The sequence below is a fragment of the Pogona vitticeps genome, chromosome 4 (assembly GCF_051106095.1).
Source record: "Pogona vitticeps strain Pit_001003342236 chromosome 4, PviZW2.1, whole genome shotgun sequence".
Classification (NCBI taxonomy): domain Eukaryota; kingdom Metazoa; phylum Chordata; class Lepidosauria; order Squamata; family Agamidae; genus Pogona; species Pogona vitticeps.
The window spans coordinates 210,521,686-210,542,344 of record NC_135786.1 but is presented as its reverse complement, the minus strand read 5'-3'; the positions used below and the strand labels follow the sequence as shown (position 1 = coordinate 210,542,344).

The following is a 20,659-nucleotide window of genomic DNA, read 5'->3' as shown; positions in this document are numbered from 1 at the left end:
GGATTCATGAGATACACAGCTGGCAGATTACTCAAAATCTGAGATGGCTGCTCCTTTTCGCCACCACTAATCTTATTGAGGATATAACAAGTTTTAAAGGTACACATAGGGAGGTGAAGATGTACACATTATAGCAGGTTGTAAGCTGTAAATAAGTTAGGGCATGTCATGTGCCACTAACTTGCTTCCAACTTATGGCAACCCTGGCAGGATTTTCAAAGCAGGTGAGATGTCACTGTCAACATTAGGGCAGGAGGTTTTTAAGAAAGTAAATAAGTAAACACGTTGATGTGTTTGTATAATGACAGGAGCTCTGTTTTCATGAGAAAAGTATTCTTCAGATGATCCTGACAGCTGTACTCTCTCAGACACTTGTCTGTTCTTGCTGTGTCGTGTACAGGCAGGAGTGGCTCACTCGCGAGAGGAAACTTTCCTGTGTAGAAGGGGGGGAAAGCGTGTAGTTTTAATGCTTAGCGGAGCTTTCTGTGGTGACAGTCGTCAGAAGTGACTCCTGCCTACGTGGGCACTAAAACGTTGAGGACAGCTGTTGCGTCCCTTCGTCTCCCCTCAACTCCGCGGCGGGAGGCGGCGCCCATCCTCCTCCTCCGCCGCCGCCGCCTCCCTCCGTCTTCCTCCCGGCTCCGCCTCCGCCGCCTCCGCCTCCTCCTCGCCCCAGTTCAGCCACTGCCGAACTCGGCCACATCGGTGTTGGCGCGGCTCCCTCGCCTCCGGGGCCGCCTCAGTCGAACTCTTTGCCCGCCTCTCCGCCTCATCGCGGGTGTCGCTGAGCCCCGAACGGCCTCCGTCAGAAGCCGGCCCAGCGGCGCGGCCTTGAGAGCGCCGGGACATGGCACACCGCCACCGCCGCCGCCGTTGCCTCTTCCGCTCCTCGCCGGGACGTCCGTTCCGCCAAGGCCGCAGCTGCCGAGCCCGCCAGTTTCTGGCCGCCGTCGTTTAACGGCTGGCTGGAAGGCGGCTGGCTTCGTAGGGAGGGGGGCCCCGAGTCTCAGCCCGTCAGAGGCCGCTGAGGAGGGAGGGAGGTTCGCCGCCTCAGTTTGGCCTGGCGGAGACTTTCCCTCGAGCCGTTCTCCTTCGCGGCGGCGGCGGCGGCGATGAGCGAGCGGCTGCTCCTGGCGCCTGCGAAGCGGAGAAGAGGGCGAAGCAGCTGTCTGACCTCCTCGGCCTGCCTGCGGCGGCCCCCCCTCCTCCTCCTCCAGGTGTTGTTATTCCCTTCGCCGCCTTAAAGACGCCGGGCGATGTGGAGCTCCGGGGCCGCCGCCTTGCAGCTGCTCTCGCGGGCGACCAAGCAAGCCTTTGCCCAGGGAGCCCGGCAAGACCTGAGCCGGTGGCTGCCTCGGCTGGGTGGCGGCGCCGGAGGGGCGGGAGCCGCCGGCACCTCCTCCTCCTCGGAAGGGCTTCTCTTCGGGGAGCAGAATGGGCTCCACCATTACCCGCCGCCTCCTTCCCATCAGGAGCCGTCGGTGGAGATTCTGCTGTGCCAGCTGCCTGAGGCCGGGCCCGGCTTGGGCGAGGGCAGGACCGGGTGGCGCTGCTCGGGCTGCTTGCTGGGCACCTGCTGGTGCAAGAGTTGCCTCAGCGTCTGCTTGTTGGCGGCGCTCTGCTTCGCGTCGCTCGCCTTGGTGCGCCAGTACCTGCGGGACTTGATGCTCTGGGCCGAGAGCTTGGACAGTTTGGCGGGCGTGCTCCTCTTCACGGTGGGCTTCATCGTGGTGTCTTTCCCTTGCGGCTGGGGCTACATTCTCCTCAACGTGGCCGCCGGCTACCTCTACGGTTTCGTGCTGGGCATGGGCCTCATGGTGCTGGGAGTCCTCATCGGCACCTTCATCTCCCACGTCGTCTGCAAGAAGCTGCTGGCCCGATGGGTGCTGGCCAGGATTCAGGGCAGCGAGAAGCTCAGCGCTGTCATTCGCGTGGTGGAGGGAAGAAGCGGCCTCAAGGTGGTGGCCCTGGCCAGGCTCACCCCTATACCTTTCGGGCTCCAAAACGCAGTCTTCTCTGTGAGTAGCTCTTAGGAGAAGGGGTGCTGTCAGAAAGGGTGCCGTTTTTCATCTCAAAGACCTTACTTGTAGAGGATATTAATACACGAAAGAAAGCTGGATTTGATTTACAGTAAATGCATATTCTTGTCAGTGGAGGTTGCACAACTACATTATTAGCAAGGTGAATTCAAAAGATTAAATAGCATCCTTAGTAGAGTTGGACTCTTTCAAGCCTCAGGATTAAGTCTCCTCCTCCTTTTCCTCCTCATCCTCCTTCATCTTCACCATTGGAGATGGTATTATGTGAGAATATTGTATCAGCACTGATTAAGCAGGAAAGAGCAATAAGAAACATGCCAGTGGTAACAACTGGTTGCCCCACAAGCTGTTCTAAATGACTGAATGTTTTGTGTTCAAGTACTTGAAAATTCAGACACAAAGAGAAAGGGATGCCCTAGATCTCTACTTGGGTGGCTCTTCTCCCTATGGTTTAAAACCACATGTAGGGGAAGAGCATGTATAACAAAAATAAGCAAAATGAAAATATGCTACCATGAAGATTAACAAATTTATTTCAGTTTCAGAAGAAATAGGCATGATTCAGCATTTTGGTAAAAATTAAAGTGAAAAGTAAACGAGAACAATGGGCAAAATATTATGGTGCTTGAAGGCCTAACAGATTTATTTCAATGAAAACTTTCATAGATAAATATTTCTTCAGACATATTTTGCCATACAGCTATATAAAAGTAGACATTGCAGGTGGGGCCACATTGAATTTCAAAGAGGCAGTAGTGTTATTAACAGAAATGGAGGATGGAAGTGTTGGTTAATTAAGCATCCTGGTAATTGCTAGAGTGACTATCAGTTAATCAGAGCTTGCTTTTGAAATGAAAAAGATGTTGATTCAGGAAGTGTAGGGAGAAAGTTACATCTTCCCTTGAGAGTAAGCATCACTGAGCTGAGGTGTACTTTAAAAAAATACAGGGGATTGCCTTTTTAAAAGTGGGTTAATGGTCAGAAAAGGCTTAGGCAACCCTTTTCTTGTTCTTGCTTTGCCAGATTTCATTGACCCCAAGCTTTTTATCATTTGAATAGAATCTGTTAAACTCTTCTTACACATGTTTGCATTCAACACACTAGAATAGATACTAAACTCCTACTGGTTCTTGCAGTTTTTCCAAAAGGTCTGTGTGCTTTTTAAAATTTCATGTAACTTGGAATTCCTTACAGGTGACTTTCAGGCTAGTGTGAGTGCACAAGTGTGCGTATATACACTAATAGAAAACTGAATTATAGTGATAATTCTAGGAAGCAACGATGCAATTCAGGAAACAAGCAAAAAAGTAACATTGTGGAAAATACTAATTCTCATATGTAGCACCGTTAATGAAAAATCATACTTGAAGAAAATTGTTTGGAGACATAGGAATATTTGTATTATATAGTTCAATAGATTGCCAGAGCAGAATCCTCTGCATATACCAATGTTGCTTGTCAGAGCATCTTTTCTTAATGTTACCTGCCTGACCCACAAGATCATTTCATTGAGGCTCTTCCAGGAGGCCACTGCCAGGAGAGTCCATAAGTCTTCTACAAGAGGTAGGGCCTTCTTCATGGTGGCTCCAACCTTATGGAACCAGCTTCCAGAGGAGTTGTGCCTAGCCCCATCCCTGTTGATATTTAGGAGAGAACTAAAGACGTAGTTTTTCAGGGAAGCTTTTGAAACAGACCCCAGTAGATCTTCTCCCTGCCCCCTTTCCTCCATCTGCTCTGTTTTTTATATGATTGGTCTGTGCTATCTGTTTTTTAAGGGTTATTTATAACATTGTTTTTAATGCTTTTATCTTTAATTTTAATTTTTATTATATTTGTTGTAACTGCCCAGAGTAGTGTTTCAGCACTAATGGGAGCAGGATATAAATCAAATAAATAAATAAATAAAAATCAATAAATATTTGTATTTCAAGCTGAGTGGATAAAAAGCAATGAATTTTTAAAATCATGATTAAATGATTTAAATTTTTAAAAAATCAAATTTTAATTTAAACTGTCAAAAAAATCCAATTATTTGGATTTAAATCATCATTTCAATTAATTTGATCTAAATTACTGGTTCTTAACCTTGGGTTACTCAGGGGTTTTGGACTGCAACTCCCAGAAGCCTTCACCACCAACTGTGCTGGCTGGGGTTTCTGGGAGTTGCAGTTCAAAAACATCCGAGTAACAAAGGTTAAGAACCACTGATCTAAATCAAATCTGCCCTGATGTAGACTATCAGTGTGATAGTGTTACTCTTATATGTCTGGTTGTTCGACTAGATAGGCGGGGATATAAATACAATAAATAAATAAATAAATAAATATATTGCATTTAATTCTTTTGTTTTGAGGGTATATTTAAGTATTCAAATATTATATTTGAAGATACTTTGAAGTTGCTCCTTACTAAATAAGAGTATAATCTTTATGTTTTAGAATAGGTTGCCATGCTAGTCTGTGCTAGCATACCAAATGAAAACAAAAGGCAAACCCACTTCCTCAGACATAAGACTGGGACTAAAATACATGACCCCAAATCAGAAACTATTTGGGCACAAGTTGTTGAGCTGGCAAGGGCCTTTAAAACCCCTTTTGATATTCTATAAATTTACAGAACAGTGCTTCCTGAGAGCAGAACTGAATAGCAACAAATCCATGTGAGAAAATAATTAAGATTATTCAAGTCCTTGGTGTATATAAATTGATATGCATGAGCACAGAAGAATTCAGTCATTTTTCCTAGAATAACTAAAACTAGCAGTAATACTGTTTTTAAAAAATTGATATTGGGAGTAATATTGGGTGTTAATTGTAGTTATTCATTTAATTTAACCTGAAAATATGGCTGATGAACTAGTATTTCTAGAACCTATTTGTGTTTGAGGCCAAGCCTAAACTTGTTTACTTGGGCATCTGTTCCAGTGTGTTTGCTTGGATTTAATCCCTAGTAACTGAGTTCTGAATTGTAGTCATAAACTAGGCTCATGGTTGTGAAATGCAGACATCTTTAGTACTTTGGTTTTTAGACTTTATTGCTTTTAGTTTACTTCCCTTTTCTGCAATGCAGTATATTTGGTGAGGATTACTGATTTTTTTGTTTTTGACAGAGAAAAATTGAAGGGGAAAAACTTGTGCTCAGTCACTCATATCTTCAGAGTGCAAGAGGCTATCTGCAAGTACTGTATAAGGGTGGATCGTTTCAAATCGCAGTGTAAAAGGCAGGTTCACATCATTGTGAGTCAATGTTCCCTTCTTTTATAATGTATGCCTTCCCTAAACAAGTATATTTACAGCTAAAAATATTGGGCAACAACTAAAGAGAGCTTCTAGCTTCTATATATGCTGGGATAGTCTTAAAACTTTGATCATGCAGCCTTTATGCAATTTGCCCTACATAATTGTATTTGCTGTAGCATAGCAGGACAGTAGAAGTGTGCTGATATTAACTTGAATTCATTGGTTTCACACTGTACACATGTAGAGGGTACTAAGTTTAGAATTTGGAGACTCAGCAGAATCTAGGGATGGGATTTTTTGATTTCTTGGATTACAATAATGATTCATTCTGAGAGTTCTACCTGTCAGATAGACACCTGATACGTAAATGATACCTAAATGTGGCTCACCTGAGAGAAAGGCCCCACCTGGGAACCTTTGAGGCTTAGCTAGGTGTTTCTTGTTGAGAAAGAAGATTCCCAGGTAGCACAGGTGCAGGAACAGGAATCTTGTGAAGTTTGGCCTAGCATTAGGAGATTTGTAATCCAAAAATCCCATCCTAGTAGAATCTTCTGCGAATTTGCTAAAAATGTAATTCCACTTTATTCAGTTGGACTTATTTCTAAGTGAATGTGTATATGATTAAAGCCTGAAACTGTCATTTTACCTCATGATTGGTAATTTTATGTACTCTCGAAGGCTTTCACAAGCGGGATCTGATGGCTGTTGTGGGTTTTCTGGGCTGTTTGGCTGTCTTCTTAAGGGTTTTCTTCCTAGCATTTCGCCAGTCTCTGTGGCCGGCATCTTCAGAGGACAGGAGTCAGAACTCTGTCTGTGCTGATCCCACAGCTATAAATACTCAACTATCCAACAAACTGCAACAGAGCACAGACAGAGTTGCACTTAAACCTCTTAAATTCCATTCTGTTGTTTTTTGGGCAGTGCTGAGCATATCAAAATATTTTTGAAGTTTGTTTCTGTCTTCTGGGTATTAGCTATTCCACCCAATTTTGTGTGATCCACAAATATGATAAGCATTCCCTGAGCCCCCTCATTCAAGTCATTAATAAAAACTACTGAGCCTTGGGGCTTCCTGCTTGTTATCTCCTCCCAGTTTGAGAAGGACACATTGATAAGCACTCTTTTAATATGATTCTGTAACCCACTGTGTATCCACCTGACTGTTGTTCTATGCAGCAGGTGTCCCCAACTCCCGGTCCGTGGCCCAGTGCCGGTCCATGGCCTGGGCCAGACTGGGCCACGGAGACAGATCTTCCGCCCACCCTCACACATACACATCCCCTCACAGCTCCTTCATGCATGCCCCTGCGAGCACCCCTGCCCCTTTGTGCATGTGCATGACCACGGGTGTGTGTGTGCCCTGCCTTCCCTGCACACAGACCCTGTCCTCCCCCAACCAGTCCACAGTGTCAAAAAGGGGGGACCACTGCCATACAGCACATACCTAGTTACTTGCTAATCAGAATATCATGTGGCACTTTGTCAAAAACTTTGTTGAAGTCAAGATATATCTACAGCATTCTCATCATCGACCAGGTTAATTAAATTATGTTTAGGAATAAAATTACATTTTACTCCGTTTCTGCAGTAAAAGTTACCTCATTTAGTTCAAGCCAAGTGGTGTAGCGTTTTGATTACCTGAGGACCAGCTGTGTGGTGACAGTTGGAAATGCCAGAGTGTGAATGGCTGAAACTGACAAATAGGAGCAATTAAGGATTGGTGGCAGGACTGGTGAGGATTGTAAAAGAAAAGAAAATTAATATACATGTTTGTTCATGTGAGTGGTGAGCAAACCCAGGTCTAATAGTTCAAGTGGTCAGTTAAAGAGAGAGATGAGATATATATTGAATTCAGGGTGTGACAGATGGTATTTCTGGATATTAGCACTTGTGGTGATTCAGGATGCAGTAAGGAAGTTCCACGGTGCAATGTGTGCCATACTATGTTGTTATCTGATATTTGACCCAAAAACTTGCGCTTTTCTCTCCTACTTCTTTTGCAGAAACGTGGATTGTAAGTCTGTTTAATAAAGTGATGTTGGCATAGTTTGAAGCAACAAGGTGATATTTTTAACCATTCATTTAATAATAAATAAACTTGCTTAGAATTTTTTTTATTATATTTGTTGTAACTGCCCAGAGTAGTGTTTCAGCACTAATGGGAGCAGGATATACATCAAAGAAAAAGAAAGAAAGAAAGAAAGAAAGAAAGAAAGAATGAATGAATGAATGAATGAATGAATGAATGAATGAATGAATGAATGAATGAATGAATGAATGAATTTGGTTTCAACAATTTCCATTGGACTTCATTGTAATCACTGCACTGTTTATAAATAAGCACCCCAATTGAGTTGTAAAAAACAAAAACTTATCTTAAATATGACAAACTTTTTAAATGTTTATTTTTTAAAAAATCTACTAATAATGGTTGTCTTCTGTAATAAGATCAATAATTCTGAAAGCAATTTCAGCTGCAGTTATATGGTCTTGAGTATTTATAAGCTTCTTCGTAAGAGGCTTCTGTTACTGAAAGGTACTATTCGTAGATATAATGAAGAAAACATTACAATGAGAGCTACAACGAGCACTCTCCAGCAGGTTAAGTCAAATATGTCCCTTGGCTTCTATATGTAGCAACATCTAGGTATGAAGTACAGTACTTTACTTGTATGAGTAGCAGCCCATATGATTGGTCAGTTACTTAGTTTGAAAAAAAAATCTGTCTTTGAGCCACAAAAGCCTTTTTTCTCACAAAACCCAGTAAGGATGATATTGTGCAGCAATATTGGGCAGTTTCCTTTTTTTTTTTTTTTTGAATCGAGTACAGAAACACAATATCCCGCTTATATATTTCTTATAATTAAGGTTTATATAGTGGACAATCCCCGTAATGAACAGTAAGTTCTAATCTTTTTATTTCTGATGTATTCAGAACCCAGTTATCCATGTTCATTTTTAACTTACCCCCTTCATATATTTGTCAGTTACAACTCATGTTGCTAATATCAAATTTACAGTTAATCAGGGGTCAAGCTTGCTGATGTGATAGCTTCTTGAGGTGGGGGGTAGAATTTGCAATCAGTTTTCAATTCTAGCAGTAGATGATTTGATTAAGTACCTGTGCTAGGCATATCTAAATGGCAATTTCAGAGAAAACACTGATTTTCAGTTGGCAAATCTAAATAAAATAGGGTGAACAAAATATTGAGCAGATACAGATGGATCAGAGTAACTGCTGGTTAATTCCTTTATTTTTAAAACTGAAGTAGAATTGTTGAAAGATAATTAGATCATAAGTGGGTCTAATTTACACCTTTCAATTTTTTTTAGTGCAAAATAGATACTTCCACACACGCATGAAGTTTTTACATCTAATATTTGGAATTTTTGTATGACAAATTTTACTGATTTTATGTGGGTAAGGAGCTAATCGTTTGTGCGTTTTTTTTGTTCCTCTCATAGAAAAAAGTGGTACTTTATCATATTTTTACAAAGAAAGAATTGATCAATTTTTTTAAAAACACAATATTTGACTTTTTAAAATACCCATTGATTTTACCCACTCTGTTTCCAACCCTTAAGAATGTAAGAGAATTAAATTTCATTTTCATATTTTATAATTCTGTAGTGATAAGGGCATGGCTATGGGTTTCAGGTTGTGTTCTGTAAGGGTTCTGCTTAATTACAAGTCATATTTGAATTGTTAAAGTAATTAAAGTTAGTATGCTTGTTTGTTGAGAAAAGATGTGGATTTCAAAACAGCTAACTGATTTAAATCTGTTTAAATCAGCTGGCTTACTTTCAAGGAGGGATGTGAGATAATGAAAAAGAAATGTACTAATAAAAGTTCTTTGGCTCCTAGCAAAAGAGGCTTACTTTTCACTACCCAGAATCTGTGATTTGATGCTTAGTGAGTCATGCTTGTGTATGGTCTCCAAAAATTAATAGCTTAATTTATTTCAAATGAAGCTCAGTTTCAGTTCACTCAGAGGTTCAGAAGTTGTCAAAATCCATTCTCCTGAGTTTATTTTCCTTATTACATCCCAAGAGAAACTCTGCAGCTCTGGGACATTGGAAGTTTGTGTTCTAATTAGGGTTTGGTAGAAGATGGGGAAGATCAGTTGAAAATGGGTCCTAAGCCTTACTAAACCCTTGCCTTTAGCAAGCAACAGGAATCCCCCCCCCTTCCCCAAATTAAAGAAAGTAACTCAGTAGGTACAACACACCTCCAAAGACGAAGGCCTTGGAGTCATGGAATTTATGGTATTTGAAAGGAGAACTTTTAATTTCTTATAATCCTTCGGAAGGTGTAGAGCAGCCATGGAGTGGGATTGCAACTACAATATGGTGACACCATCTTCCATACATTCTAATTTGTACATTTGCTGTTATAATGATGTGCAGCCACTCCATTCTCTCTATGTGTTCCACATGATTAGAGTGTCTGCTTTTAAATATAGTATAAAATGACAGCATTTCTTGCTGTGTTCTTTCTGGCTCTACCTTCTGAGGTAAAAATATAAAACAATAATGCAATATAAAACTGACTTTAAACAGTTCAATCATATGTTAGATGGATATAATGACTGTTAATTTTTTTTAGTTTAAAAGCATTTGTGATTTGAGATGATACTTTAACTATATCTTGCTAATGGGTTTTCTGTGTTTCTTTCTTTCAATGTTACATTAATTTCTGAGCCATTCTTGGAAGAAAACTGAACCAGAGATCGTGATCTCTGCAGATAGGATTTTACTGTTAGCTTGGGAACGTTACAAACTGAACAGTTTACTATTGGGAGGTGTTGATCTAATCCTCCTGATTGCTTTTGAGCGTGATCAAATTTAATGAGTGCCCTACTTAGCATATCGGGTTTCTGATTTAATATTTAAAAGCCGGAGAAAGTGCTAGTTACATCCTCCTGGGACTAAAGTAGGTCTCCTCTGCATAAGTTTCCACAATGTCCCAGATTTGGACAGAATTACAAAATTTATCAGTGTTTTTCAGACATGTAGCTCTAGCATTTATTCACATACTTGCTATTAGAATGCACTGTGAAACTTCCCACCCAAGTTAAATTTGACTGGATGAATGGTTCACTACAGACTTTATAGTGAAATAACTCAGACTCGTATGCTTTTGACTATAATTGTTATTTCCATGGTATATTAGAATAAATTCATTACACCAGTAGCTCTGATATTTATGTTGAAGTTTGCAGGAGAGAAATAGGCCCAGTTATAGAACTTCAAAAGTTGCGTATCTGTGTGTTCAGTTAACTGCATTAGGAACATGTTTTAGAAATAAACATAAGCCAAACCCCTGTGTTGAGTTTAACTGTATTTCATTATTTTTAAACATAAAAAGCTTAAATATAAAAAGCTTGTCACTGCTCTTTTCCCTTCAGTGGGGTGATGGTGATAGTAGCTATATTAGTCTGTTGCAACAAAATCAGCAATGCCTATTATATTTAAATTTTGTTAAATATGAACAAATGTTATTTGATATAAACTTAAGTAAACTGAAGCTTGTTTTGTTAGGAGCATTTGATAAAGTGTGCTAGCTTCCATGTAACATTACTTCAAAGAAAAGTTGTTAGGTTTTAAGGTGTCATAAGTTTTGAATTTTATTAAGTTTCCCAGTCCCATTCCAACACTTGTGTCAGCTATCTTATACTGGCTTGGCAGCCTGTAAAACTACTCATCCTTTACTAATTTGGGTATACAAAAATAGGGAGCAGAAGACGAGTGAAATGATAGAAGAAGGCTGTTTAAATGAAAGATAGTAGGGGGATGTGATTCCAGGCTGTAGGACATAACCAAATAGTTACAGATGGTGTAGTCTGTTCTTGTAAACATGACTAGGGGATCTTACATAAGTTTCAAATATATATATTTGTACAGCTTTAGGGATTTATAATTTTAAATAGAAAATAAAATATTGAGGGTCAGGGAATCTAACATGAATTCTATAAACAATTCAGTACTGAATTTAGTTTATTATTCAGTGCAGTTACTGGAATTGCACTGAATAATAAACACTATTTGAGCCATATGGTGTAACCTACACAAATAAAGAGCAATGAGAGGTTTGATTAGAAGAACTAACTGGAGCATTAAACATGTATTGTGTGGAATTTTCCATTTTAGTAATGTGCTGCCTAGACTCAAAAATTTCATTTCAGATGAAATTAGAGGAGTGCTAATGCTGGCATCCCTGGCTGGGAAGCTAGAGGTCAGGAGATGGATTTCCCATTGTACAGTGGTGCCTCGCTTAACGAGCGCACCATACAACGAAGAATCCGTATAGCGATCCCTTTTTGGGGATCGCTATACGGAGCTGCCCTAATCGCCGCACTCGCTTTGCGACGATTGGGGTGTGCGGCGGCCATTTTGGAGCCACCGATCAGCTGATCGGCGGCTCCAAAATGGCCGCCGGATGACCCGAAATGGCCTCCGTCAGTGTTTTCGCGCCTTCCCCTTGCTTACCGAGGTAGCGAAAACGCGAGGGGCCATTTCAGGTCATCCGTGGCCATTTTGGAGCTGCCGATCAGCTGATTGGCGGCTCCAAAATGGTCGCCGGACCGCGAAAACATCGCTGGAGGGGCAAGTTTGGGCGCCTATTGGAACGCATTAAACTAAGTTTAATGCGTTCCAATAGGCTTTTCCTGCCCCGTACAGCGATGTTTTCGCATAGTGAAGGTTAATCCGGAACGGATTAACCTCGCTATACGGGGCACCACTGTACCTTGTGGGAGAAGACCAAGCCTGTCTTGCCTTGGACAAGGTGCAGAGTACCAGAACTCCTCCCACAACTCCCCAAGAAGGGAATGGTAAACCACTTCTGAGTACTGTATTTAAGACATAAGACATAAGAAATTTATTTGTCATTGCGCTCACAAGTGGGTGCAACGAAATGAGGTGCTCTTCCCCAAGGTAAAACTGGACAACACTACAAAAAAAAGTTAAAATATACACAACTTTCACCATCCGAATATAGATACCCCGTTTTCTCTCAGCAATTAAAATTCCACCAAAAACCTATGGCCCCGCATTTAAACTCAATACTGCATTTGGGTAAAAACTGTTCTTGAATCTGCTTGTCCTTGCTTTCAATACCCTGAATCTCCTTCCTGATGGTAATAGTTTAAAGAGCTGATATCCCGGATGAGAGGAGTCTTTCAGTATGTTAGATATCTTCCTCTTACATCTGTTCTTATACAATTCTTCCAAAGAGGGGAGTGAACAGCCAATGATGTTTTGGGCCGTCTTGATCACCCCTTGAATTGCCTTTTTCTCTGCCACTGTGCAGCTCGTGAACCATACACAGAGACAGTAGGATAATATGCTCTCAATCGAACTCCGATAGAAGGTGATTAACAAACTCTCAGTCAATTGTTGCTTTCTAAGAATCCTTAGAAAATACAACCGTTGTTGTGCCTTCCTGATTAACGCAGTGGTGTTTGCACTCCAAGTCAGGTCATTTGTTATGATAGTCCCAAGAAACTTACATTCAACCACCTGTTCCACACAAACTCCATCTATATACAGTGGCTGAATATCTGCTCTTTTTTTCCTATAGTCCACTATGAATTCCTTGGTTTTTTGGATGTTAAATAAAAGATTGTTTTTTTTGCACCAGCGGGATAGCTGTAATACCTCGTCCTGATACGCAGACTCATCATCCCCAGAGATAAGTCCTACTAGTGTAGTATCGTCTGCAAATTTGATAATCCTATTACTGGGATGGTTATTGGTGCAATCCGATGAATAAATGGAGAACAGTAGTGGACTAAGGACACAGCCTTGTGGAGTGCCAGTGCTGAGTATCTTGTCAGTAGAGATGTAGTCATTCAGTTTAACCCTTTGTGGACGATTTGTTAAAAAGTCCAAAATCCACAGACAGATAGAATCTGGGAAATCAAGATCTTTAAGTTTGTCTATTAATCTGTGGGGTATAATGGTGTTAAAAGCAGAGCTAAAGTCCGCGAACAGCATTCTTACATAATTCCCTTGTGTTTCCAAGTGGGATAAAGCCATATAAAGCACAGTATTGATCGCATCCTCGGTTGATCTATTTTCTTTATAAGCAAACTGAAGCCCATCTAAGGGATCAGGAAGGCAGGAGATAATATATTTCTGAACTAACTGCTCAAAGCACTTCATTAAGATTGAAGTTAGTGCCACCGGCCTGTAGTCATTTCTTGAAAGTCCTGAAAAGAGTTGCCATAGGTCAGAATTGACTTGATGGAACACAATTAATTAAAGGTGCTTATTTAAAGATGTTTGCAGATTGGCAAGTTCTGACACTGAAGGGGGTCTGAATGAGCCTTGGTCTCATTCATATTGAAATTGTATGCAATTAAGTGCCAACTATTTTCCCTGTTTGCTTGAATCATATATTTTGCTGCCTTTGCCAGTGTTCCTTAACTATTCCTGTTTTATCTGCAACTTGTTTATTTGTTTTTATTGCCTTATTTGTGAGGCAGATTATGTATACATCTAATAATCCCATATTGTAGTCTTCATTTAAGTTTCTCAGTTTGGTTTTTTAATATTTATAACAAGTTTTGAAATATTTAAGCCAATTAAAGTATGTAAAAAACATAACTGAGGGATTTATATACTCATATACTTTCAGATATACTGTCGGAGTTTATACTTCAAACCAATATTTTAATTAACAGATTTTTAAATGTGAAGGCTCTTTTGCTACTTTTCGATTTTTACTGAAATAAGAGTGCGGTGGTGGGGGGAGACTCCTGATGGCTTTGATGGGCTTTTAAATTATTTGGAATTAAAGTCTATTTCCTCAGTGGAAACACTATGACATACATATGTATATGTACATACTTCAGTTCTTTCTCTGCATTCCATTGGGATCTCTTGAGGACCACTTCAGAACATTCTCTTAATTTATACTCTGCAGTAGGCTGTGCTTACTGCAGGAAATGTAATCAGTGATCTGCTTTTAAAAGTGTAGAATTCCCTTTCTTTAAAACTCAACAATCAATTTTTTACATTTTTTCGAAATGCTGTTAAGGTTTTCTTTTGATCAGTTTTAAGACAGTAGAGGAAAAATCTAATTTGTTGCATATTAACTTCAACTGGAACTCTTGAAATGTTGCGTACAGTCGTGCCCCGCTTAACAATTGTCCCGCATTACGACAAATCTGCTTTACGATGATGTTTTTGCGATTGCAATTGCGATTGCAAAACGATGGTCTAAATGGGGGAATTTCGCTTAGCAGTGATCAGTTCCCTGCTTCGGGAACCAATTTTCGCTTTACGACAATCAAAAACAGCTGATAGTCGGGTTTTCAGAATGGCCGCCGGGTGCTTAAAATGGCTCCCCGCTGTGCTTAGGGACGGATTCCTCGCTATACAGGCACAGAAAATGGCTGCCATATGGAGGATCTTTGCTGCACCATGAGTTTTCAGCTCATTGGAATGCATTGAACAGTTTTCAGTGCATTTCAGTGGGCTTCTTAATTTCACTTTACGATGTTTTTGCTTAACAGCGATTTTCCTGGGACGGATTATCGTCGCTAAGCGAGGCACCACTATATTTAAAAAATGAAATATCTATGCAAACAATACCCCCCCCGTGAGCTAGTAACTGAGAGTTCTGTTGGTGTTTTGTAAGTTTTGAATAATTACTGTGCATAATTGCACATGTTGCACAATCAGGCACATAACCATGCACATAACTAAGATGCCCTGGCACCTCATCAATTAGCCATGGTAAGCTGTAAGAAGTTATGCAAACCTTTTGAGAACACCAGTAGGATTCTGACTACTAATTGTATGAATTGTGCATATAGATGAAATATATAGATCCATAATTGTTTAGAGCAAGAAATGTAGGTACTACAAATCATTCAAACCTTTTTGAAGTAATTTCCCTTCACTAGTCTAGAGCTTTTGGGGTGAGTCGCTAGTTTTAGAGTATCAATACCTGAATCAGATTCTTCTTTCCTACTCATGAAGCTAAAATGTCTATAGCTAACATGGCTGTTATTTGAGAAAGAATGGACAAGAAGCTAATGAACAGACTCCCTCTCCACAGTCAATTTTAATGCATTCTTCTTATTTAGATCACAGATCTTTCACTACCAAACTACCTGATGGCTTCTTCCATTGGATTGCTTCCAACTCAGCTCTTAAATTCCTACTTGGGGACAACGTTGCGAACTATGGAGGATGTTATTGCAGAACAAAGTGTTAGTGGCTATTTCATTTTTAGTTTACAGGTGAGTGATCTTGGTTTTGCTTTATTAGGCCGTATTCAGCAATTTGTTTTAAAAAGCTTTGGCATATTGGTTTAAATCAAAAGTCAGGATCTCTGTTCAACATAGTTAAATATGCTGAGTTGTGTCTTAAATAATGAAGGCTTTCAAACTGTAGGTCTCTAGTATAGGGGTGGCATTATGTGACTTTCCAGTTGTTGGTCTGCTAGTCACACTACTGTTTTGGCTGTGCTGGATATGGCTGATGAAAATAGAAATCCACCAGTATGTGGAAGACCATAGGCTGCTCATTACTGCTCTTAAGGATCATCCTGGACTGGTAGAAGGTGAGGATGGGAGAGACTTCAAACTAATTCATCCCATGTGTGTATACATACACAACATGCAGAGGGTTTTCTGCACCCTTAGAAAGTGATTGGCAGGGAAACAAAGGGCTTCAGAGGAAGGGAAAAAATATAAGCTACAGTCATTTATCTTTCTACTTATGGGACTGGCCAAGATCTCCTCTTCAGTCCTAAGCTGGGGAGTGGTTAACTCACTCTCCCCAAATGTTTGCACAGGGGAACATGTCTTAATAGTCTCCTTGCTCTTCCCTCCAACTGTGACAGGAAGTTGTCTAGGCATGGGATTTCAAAATTTGTGGACTGAAGTTTGTCCGTTAGGCTCTGCATAGGAAGTATCTCGAAAAAGCTATCAGACCCATATCCCCTTGTAGTTCCCACACAACCTAGCCCCATCCATCCATTTCTCCTATCTTTTGCTCAGGTTGAAAATAGCTGCTGGAGTCTGAATCCACTGACTTAAACACCTGTCAGTACTTTGTTTTCTTGATGCAAGTCCCAAGATGTTTAGCTGGAGGAATTCCTGAAAACGTCTGGAGGCTGTAGTCCATGAATTCCAGACATTCCATGGCAGTCCTTGTGTGGCCCACATCTCTGCCTGTAGGTCTTGGAGGCATTAAGATAGCTTACTCCATCTCCATGGTCACATTGGAGTGGAAGTTGTTGGAGTGGAGTTGGGAGAGCAGTTGTATCTCCATTCATCTATGGCATCCCTCAGCTAGCTGAAGCAAGAAGCCTGCAGGGTTTCTTTTGGTGGCTCTGGCTCAGGCCACTCTGGTGCCTCCACCCAGGTTCCCTTTCTTTTTCTCCTCAGCCTCCCAAGGGTTTTCTGGCACAATTTTCTCCCTTCTCCAGTACAGTATCCTTCCCTCTGGAGCCAGTGTTTTCACCCATTTGCTTTCACTCGTGGCCAGAATCTTGCATGCAGGGGGTAGAGCCTCTGTGCAGTGCTTTGGAAAATTAGAGGGAAACTCTGCCCTACCCTGCCCTATCCTGAGCCCTTTGAGTCTTGATAGTTCTTGAAACTTCTTTGTCCTTTGGACACTTGGGGAGACTGTTCTTGAGATCCTTCTCTACATCCATGGTCAACCCTGAAGGAAGAAAATTTGTTTTCATCACCATCCTCCATGAATAAAGTTAACCATAGGGAGATCACCCAGGGATTGACTAATATGGAAGGCCCTGGGATCAACCTGATACTTGGCCCCTCTGGGACCCCTCCATACCATCTCTGAACTGTGAACACAGTTGCATCCTTGTGTCACTGGTGGAGGATTCAGTATCTCCCTTAAGTCTGAGAAGGAACCCTGCATGCCAGAGTCTGAAATCATGTATTTTCAGAAAATGTTGTGCTGTTATTCTTTCCTAGGAAGGGTCTTAGAACCCAGTTTAGGCCAACAGAGGGAAATTGTTAGAAGAATTATTGTAAACAAGGTGCCATGCTCTGTTGGATTCTTCTGCGCCTTTATTCTTGCTATAGTTTATAGATTGCCATATTAGCGTTCTACCAGGGTTGTTGGCTACTTGGCTAGGTAGCTGGGAAGAGTTCTTAAAACACTGTCATTTCTCTTTTGAAAAAGAGCAAGAACTCTTTGTATTTTGTTTAATTTTGTAGGATTTCCCCCCACATTTTTATTTATTTAATTTATTTATTTGATTTATATGCCCATCTGGTATATTCCACCACTCTGGGCGGCTATATTGTGGCGTAGTAAAATATTTGACTGAGTGCATGGATCCTGTAGTTTTCCATAAGCTGTCCAAATCTTGATTATGCTCAGCTAAAAGAATAGGAAGGTTTAAGTCACAGAAAGAAATTAGGCTTGAGATTGGGAACACTTTAGTCTTTGAAAAAGCTTGCGATAATGAACAATTTTCATATGGAATTTTAGAGGAACTTTTCAGGGTGTGCTACATTCGAACACACTTGCAGTGGGCTCAAAATTAATGTAACACTACTGAGGATCAATATTTATGAATGCTAAGAAGCATAGTATTGTGCAATACTTTAGTATCCTCAGGGCCTTTCCCTCTCCTCCTGTTGTTTTGTCAGGAGAACATAATCAACTTAAACAAGTTTTATCTGCTGCTTGCTGTAAAATTTAAGCTCCTTGGAAATACTGTAAACACTTTCACCTGAATTTGAATGTTCAAGTGCTTCACCTGGTTGTCACATAATCCTTAAAATAAGGCAATAAGAGATCAATATTGTCTTTGTATAAAATTAGTAGTGCGTAAATATGCATTTCCGCCTCAGTGAAATAAATGGTTTGAACTGACAGCATTAAGATTTAAAGTTCATTCTTACAATCAGATACAATTATTTTATCAGTAACTGAAAAGAATGAAGTCCTTATTATTTGTATCTCTTCCTTGCCCCTCCCCTTTCCTGATAGCTATTGGGCACACGCCATGTCACATTATAGTGTCTTTTCAAGATAATCTTCTCTTTGCAGTTACTGATAAAATAATTATGTCTGATGATAAGAATGAACTTTGATTCTTAATGCCCTGTATTAAAACCTCATTGTTACCTACCATTAAGTTCCTTCATACTTATGATGACTGTAATAAGGTTTCTGAGGTATGTGAGGTGTTCAAGGAATGGATTGCCATTGTCGCTTCCTATAGAGTTTCCATAGCTGAGCACGTATTTGAACCCAGGTCTCAGGAATCAGCATTCAGTTACCAGCATTCTATCCACTACACCCCATGAGCTCTCAGTAGCTTGTAGAGAGACCTAAAATAGGCTGTTAAAAGTATCCTTTCCCTGATGATGTTCAGTATTTTCGCTGTTTTCTTTTCCAATGCTGGAAATATTAAGCAAATACTTCTGTTTTATTTGCAGATTATAATAAGTATAGGCCTCATGTTCTATGTTGTCCACCGGGCTCAAGTGGAATTGAATGCAGCTATAGTTGCATGTGAAATGGAAATGAAGACATCGCTTGTTCAGAGCAGTCAACCGAACAACAGCAACTCAGCATTTTGCAACAAGAGGACGCTTGCATTTTCAGGAGGAGGAATCAACATTGTATGATCTCCTCTTCCTTTCAGAAGTATTATATTAAAATTCTGTGAACCTAAAAGTCTAGCTATTGACAGACATTTTTCTGGACATTTCAGCAAGACTTCAGTCCCAAACAGCTGGATGACATACTATAGTACAAATCACCCTGGTCGTTTTAAGTTGTGAAATGGGTGACTTTTGTAAAGATCAGTCAATGGCTAAATAATTTTAAATGTAGATGAAAGTCTGGCTGCACCTTTCAACATTATTATTATAATTGTCATGGCCTGTAGTCTGCACTTTAGGTTTTGTTTTGTGTTTGCCTCTACAGACAGATAAAAATATTCTAAAAGCAAATATTTTTTTCTGCGTAGCATTATTTATAAGGCTAACTAATAATATACAGTAGATCTTTAATACTGAGGAACAAGTGTAATGTATGCAAATTCATGTGCAAGTACTCTTGAATGTGCTTAGCTTTCAAAATTTCCAGAAAGATGTATTCTCCCTTCAAAATTAGGGAGGCATCCAGTACAGAGAAAGTCCCATTTGTAAGGCAGGGGAGGAAAAACAAGCACTTCCTGAGGAGGAGGGATATCTCTCTGTATTTAATCATCTTCCTGTCTGTGACAGGTTAGAGGGTTTCCCTGTGGCACGGGGGCGGAGGGTGGGGTGGGAAATTGCTAAAAATGAAAGGGGAGTTTTTGCTACTTTGGGAATCATTTGACCTGCTTACTGTTTTTTTTTTATTTAGGGTGGGGTGAGGAGGGGAAACACCATATGTATATCTTTGGTTGAATGTATTTTTGTAAGCCACTGAAATGTGGAGCAATTCTTAATTTTTCACATGTATTTAAATCCTACTTTGTTGGGACTAAAGTGCTCTTATATAACATTTTAAGTTACACTGTGTAATATGCAAAGTAAAAGGGAAACTGCAGAGTACTTAAATAGATTGTGGCAAACAGTGGTCTGGTGGAGACCTTACAGGTGAAGTGCAAGTTTTTGACTTGACTTTATCATCTTTGTGAGTAACAAAAGGGCTCTTCCATTATAATTCTATAATTCAGAAAACCTTTTGAGGGGTCTAGACCCACTTCTCTTTGTAAGAATTATAAAATAGGAGGAGTAAACCCTCTCTGAAAATATGGTGGTACTAATAAATCATGTGGCCTTTATTTTATAGGGAAGACCTTTTGGTTTTTCTTTTGATAAAAGCTTTAAAATCAACACAGTTCCTCCCTAATACACATTTCTCTGATCATGAACAGATGCTCTTAATGTATGTGTTTTGCGTAGTACTCCTGAGACTTGTACCAATGGAGTGTTGTGAAGACTGTATCTGTCCCTTTTTCTTTGCACATATGTTGAAGATTTGCAAAAAAGACAGGTTTTCCATCTTTAAAAAAATGACAAGAAAAGGGCAGAAATGTCTGAGGCTCAGGAATCAGTATGCATTTTTAAACATATTATTTTATGATGGACTCTCTGCAGTTGCTTCTTTGTGGGTTTGAATGGACTGGAATAAAAGCGTAACTCTGCTTTGTGTGTGTCAGTACCATACTTCTGTACAGATACGTGTTTGTATTCCTGAGTTAGAAAATATATTCTCCAAAAATACTTTATAGTAATTGGAACCAGCACAAAACTACTTTGCATTCAACCTTTTTTTTGTCTGCAGTCTTAATTAGTTTCTGCTAAAAAATAAAGTACACTTCTGACTCTTATTACTCTGTGTTACTTATTCCTCCCATCATACTTTATCAGAGATTAAGATTGT

General features: G+C 40.2%; 1 protein-coding gene across 1 annotated transcript; it reads left to right on the top strand.

The window, feature by feature from the left end:
- The first annotated feature begins 526 nt into the window (after positions 1-526).
- TMEM64 (transmembrane protein 64) lies at positions 527-20,606 on the top strand. Its single transcript, XM_020813812.3, has 3 exons — positions 527-2,018; positions 15,376-15,531; positions 18,718-20,606. The coding sequence occupies exons 1-3, from the start codon at positions 1,257-1,259 to the stop codon at positions 18,907-18,909; spliced, it is 1,110 nt and encodes a 369-aa protein (XP_020669471.3). The 5' UTR covers positions 527-1,256; the 3' UTR covers positions 18,910-20,606.
- The last annotated feature ends 53 nt before the right edge of the window (positions 20,607-20,659 follow it).

Bases quoted from the DNA above. Each gene is read 5' to 3' on its own strand.
- TMEM64 (XM_020813812.3), top strand. From the start codon at position 1,257: ATGTGGAGCTCCGGGGCCGCCGCCTTGCAGCTGCTCTCGCGGGCGACC. The intron at 2,019-15,375 runs GTGAGTAGCTCT...CTTCTTATTTAG, and splicing joins TCCAAAACGCAGTCTTCTCT to ATCACAGATCTTTCACTACC. The intron at 15,532-18,717 runs GTGAGTGATCTT...TTTTATTTGCAG, and splicing joins ATTTCATTTTTAGTTTACAG to ATTATAATAAGTATAGGCCT.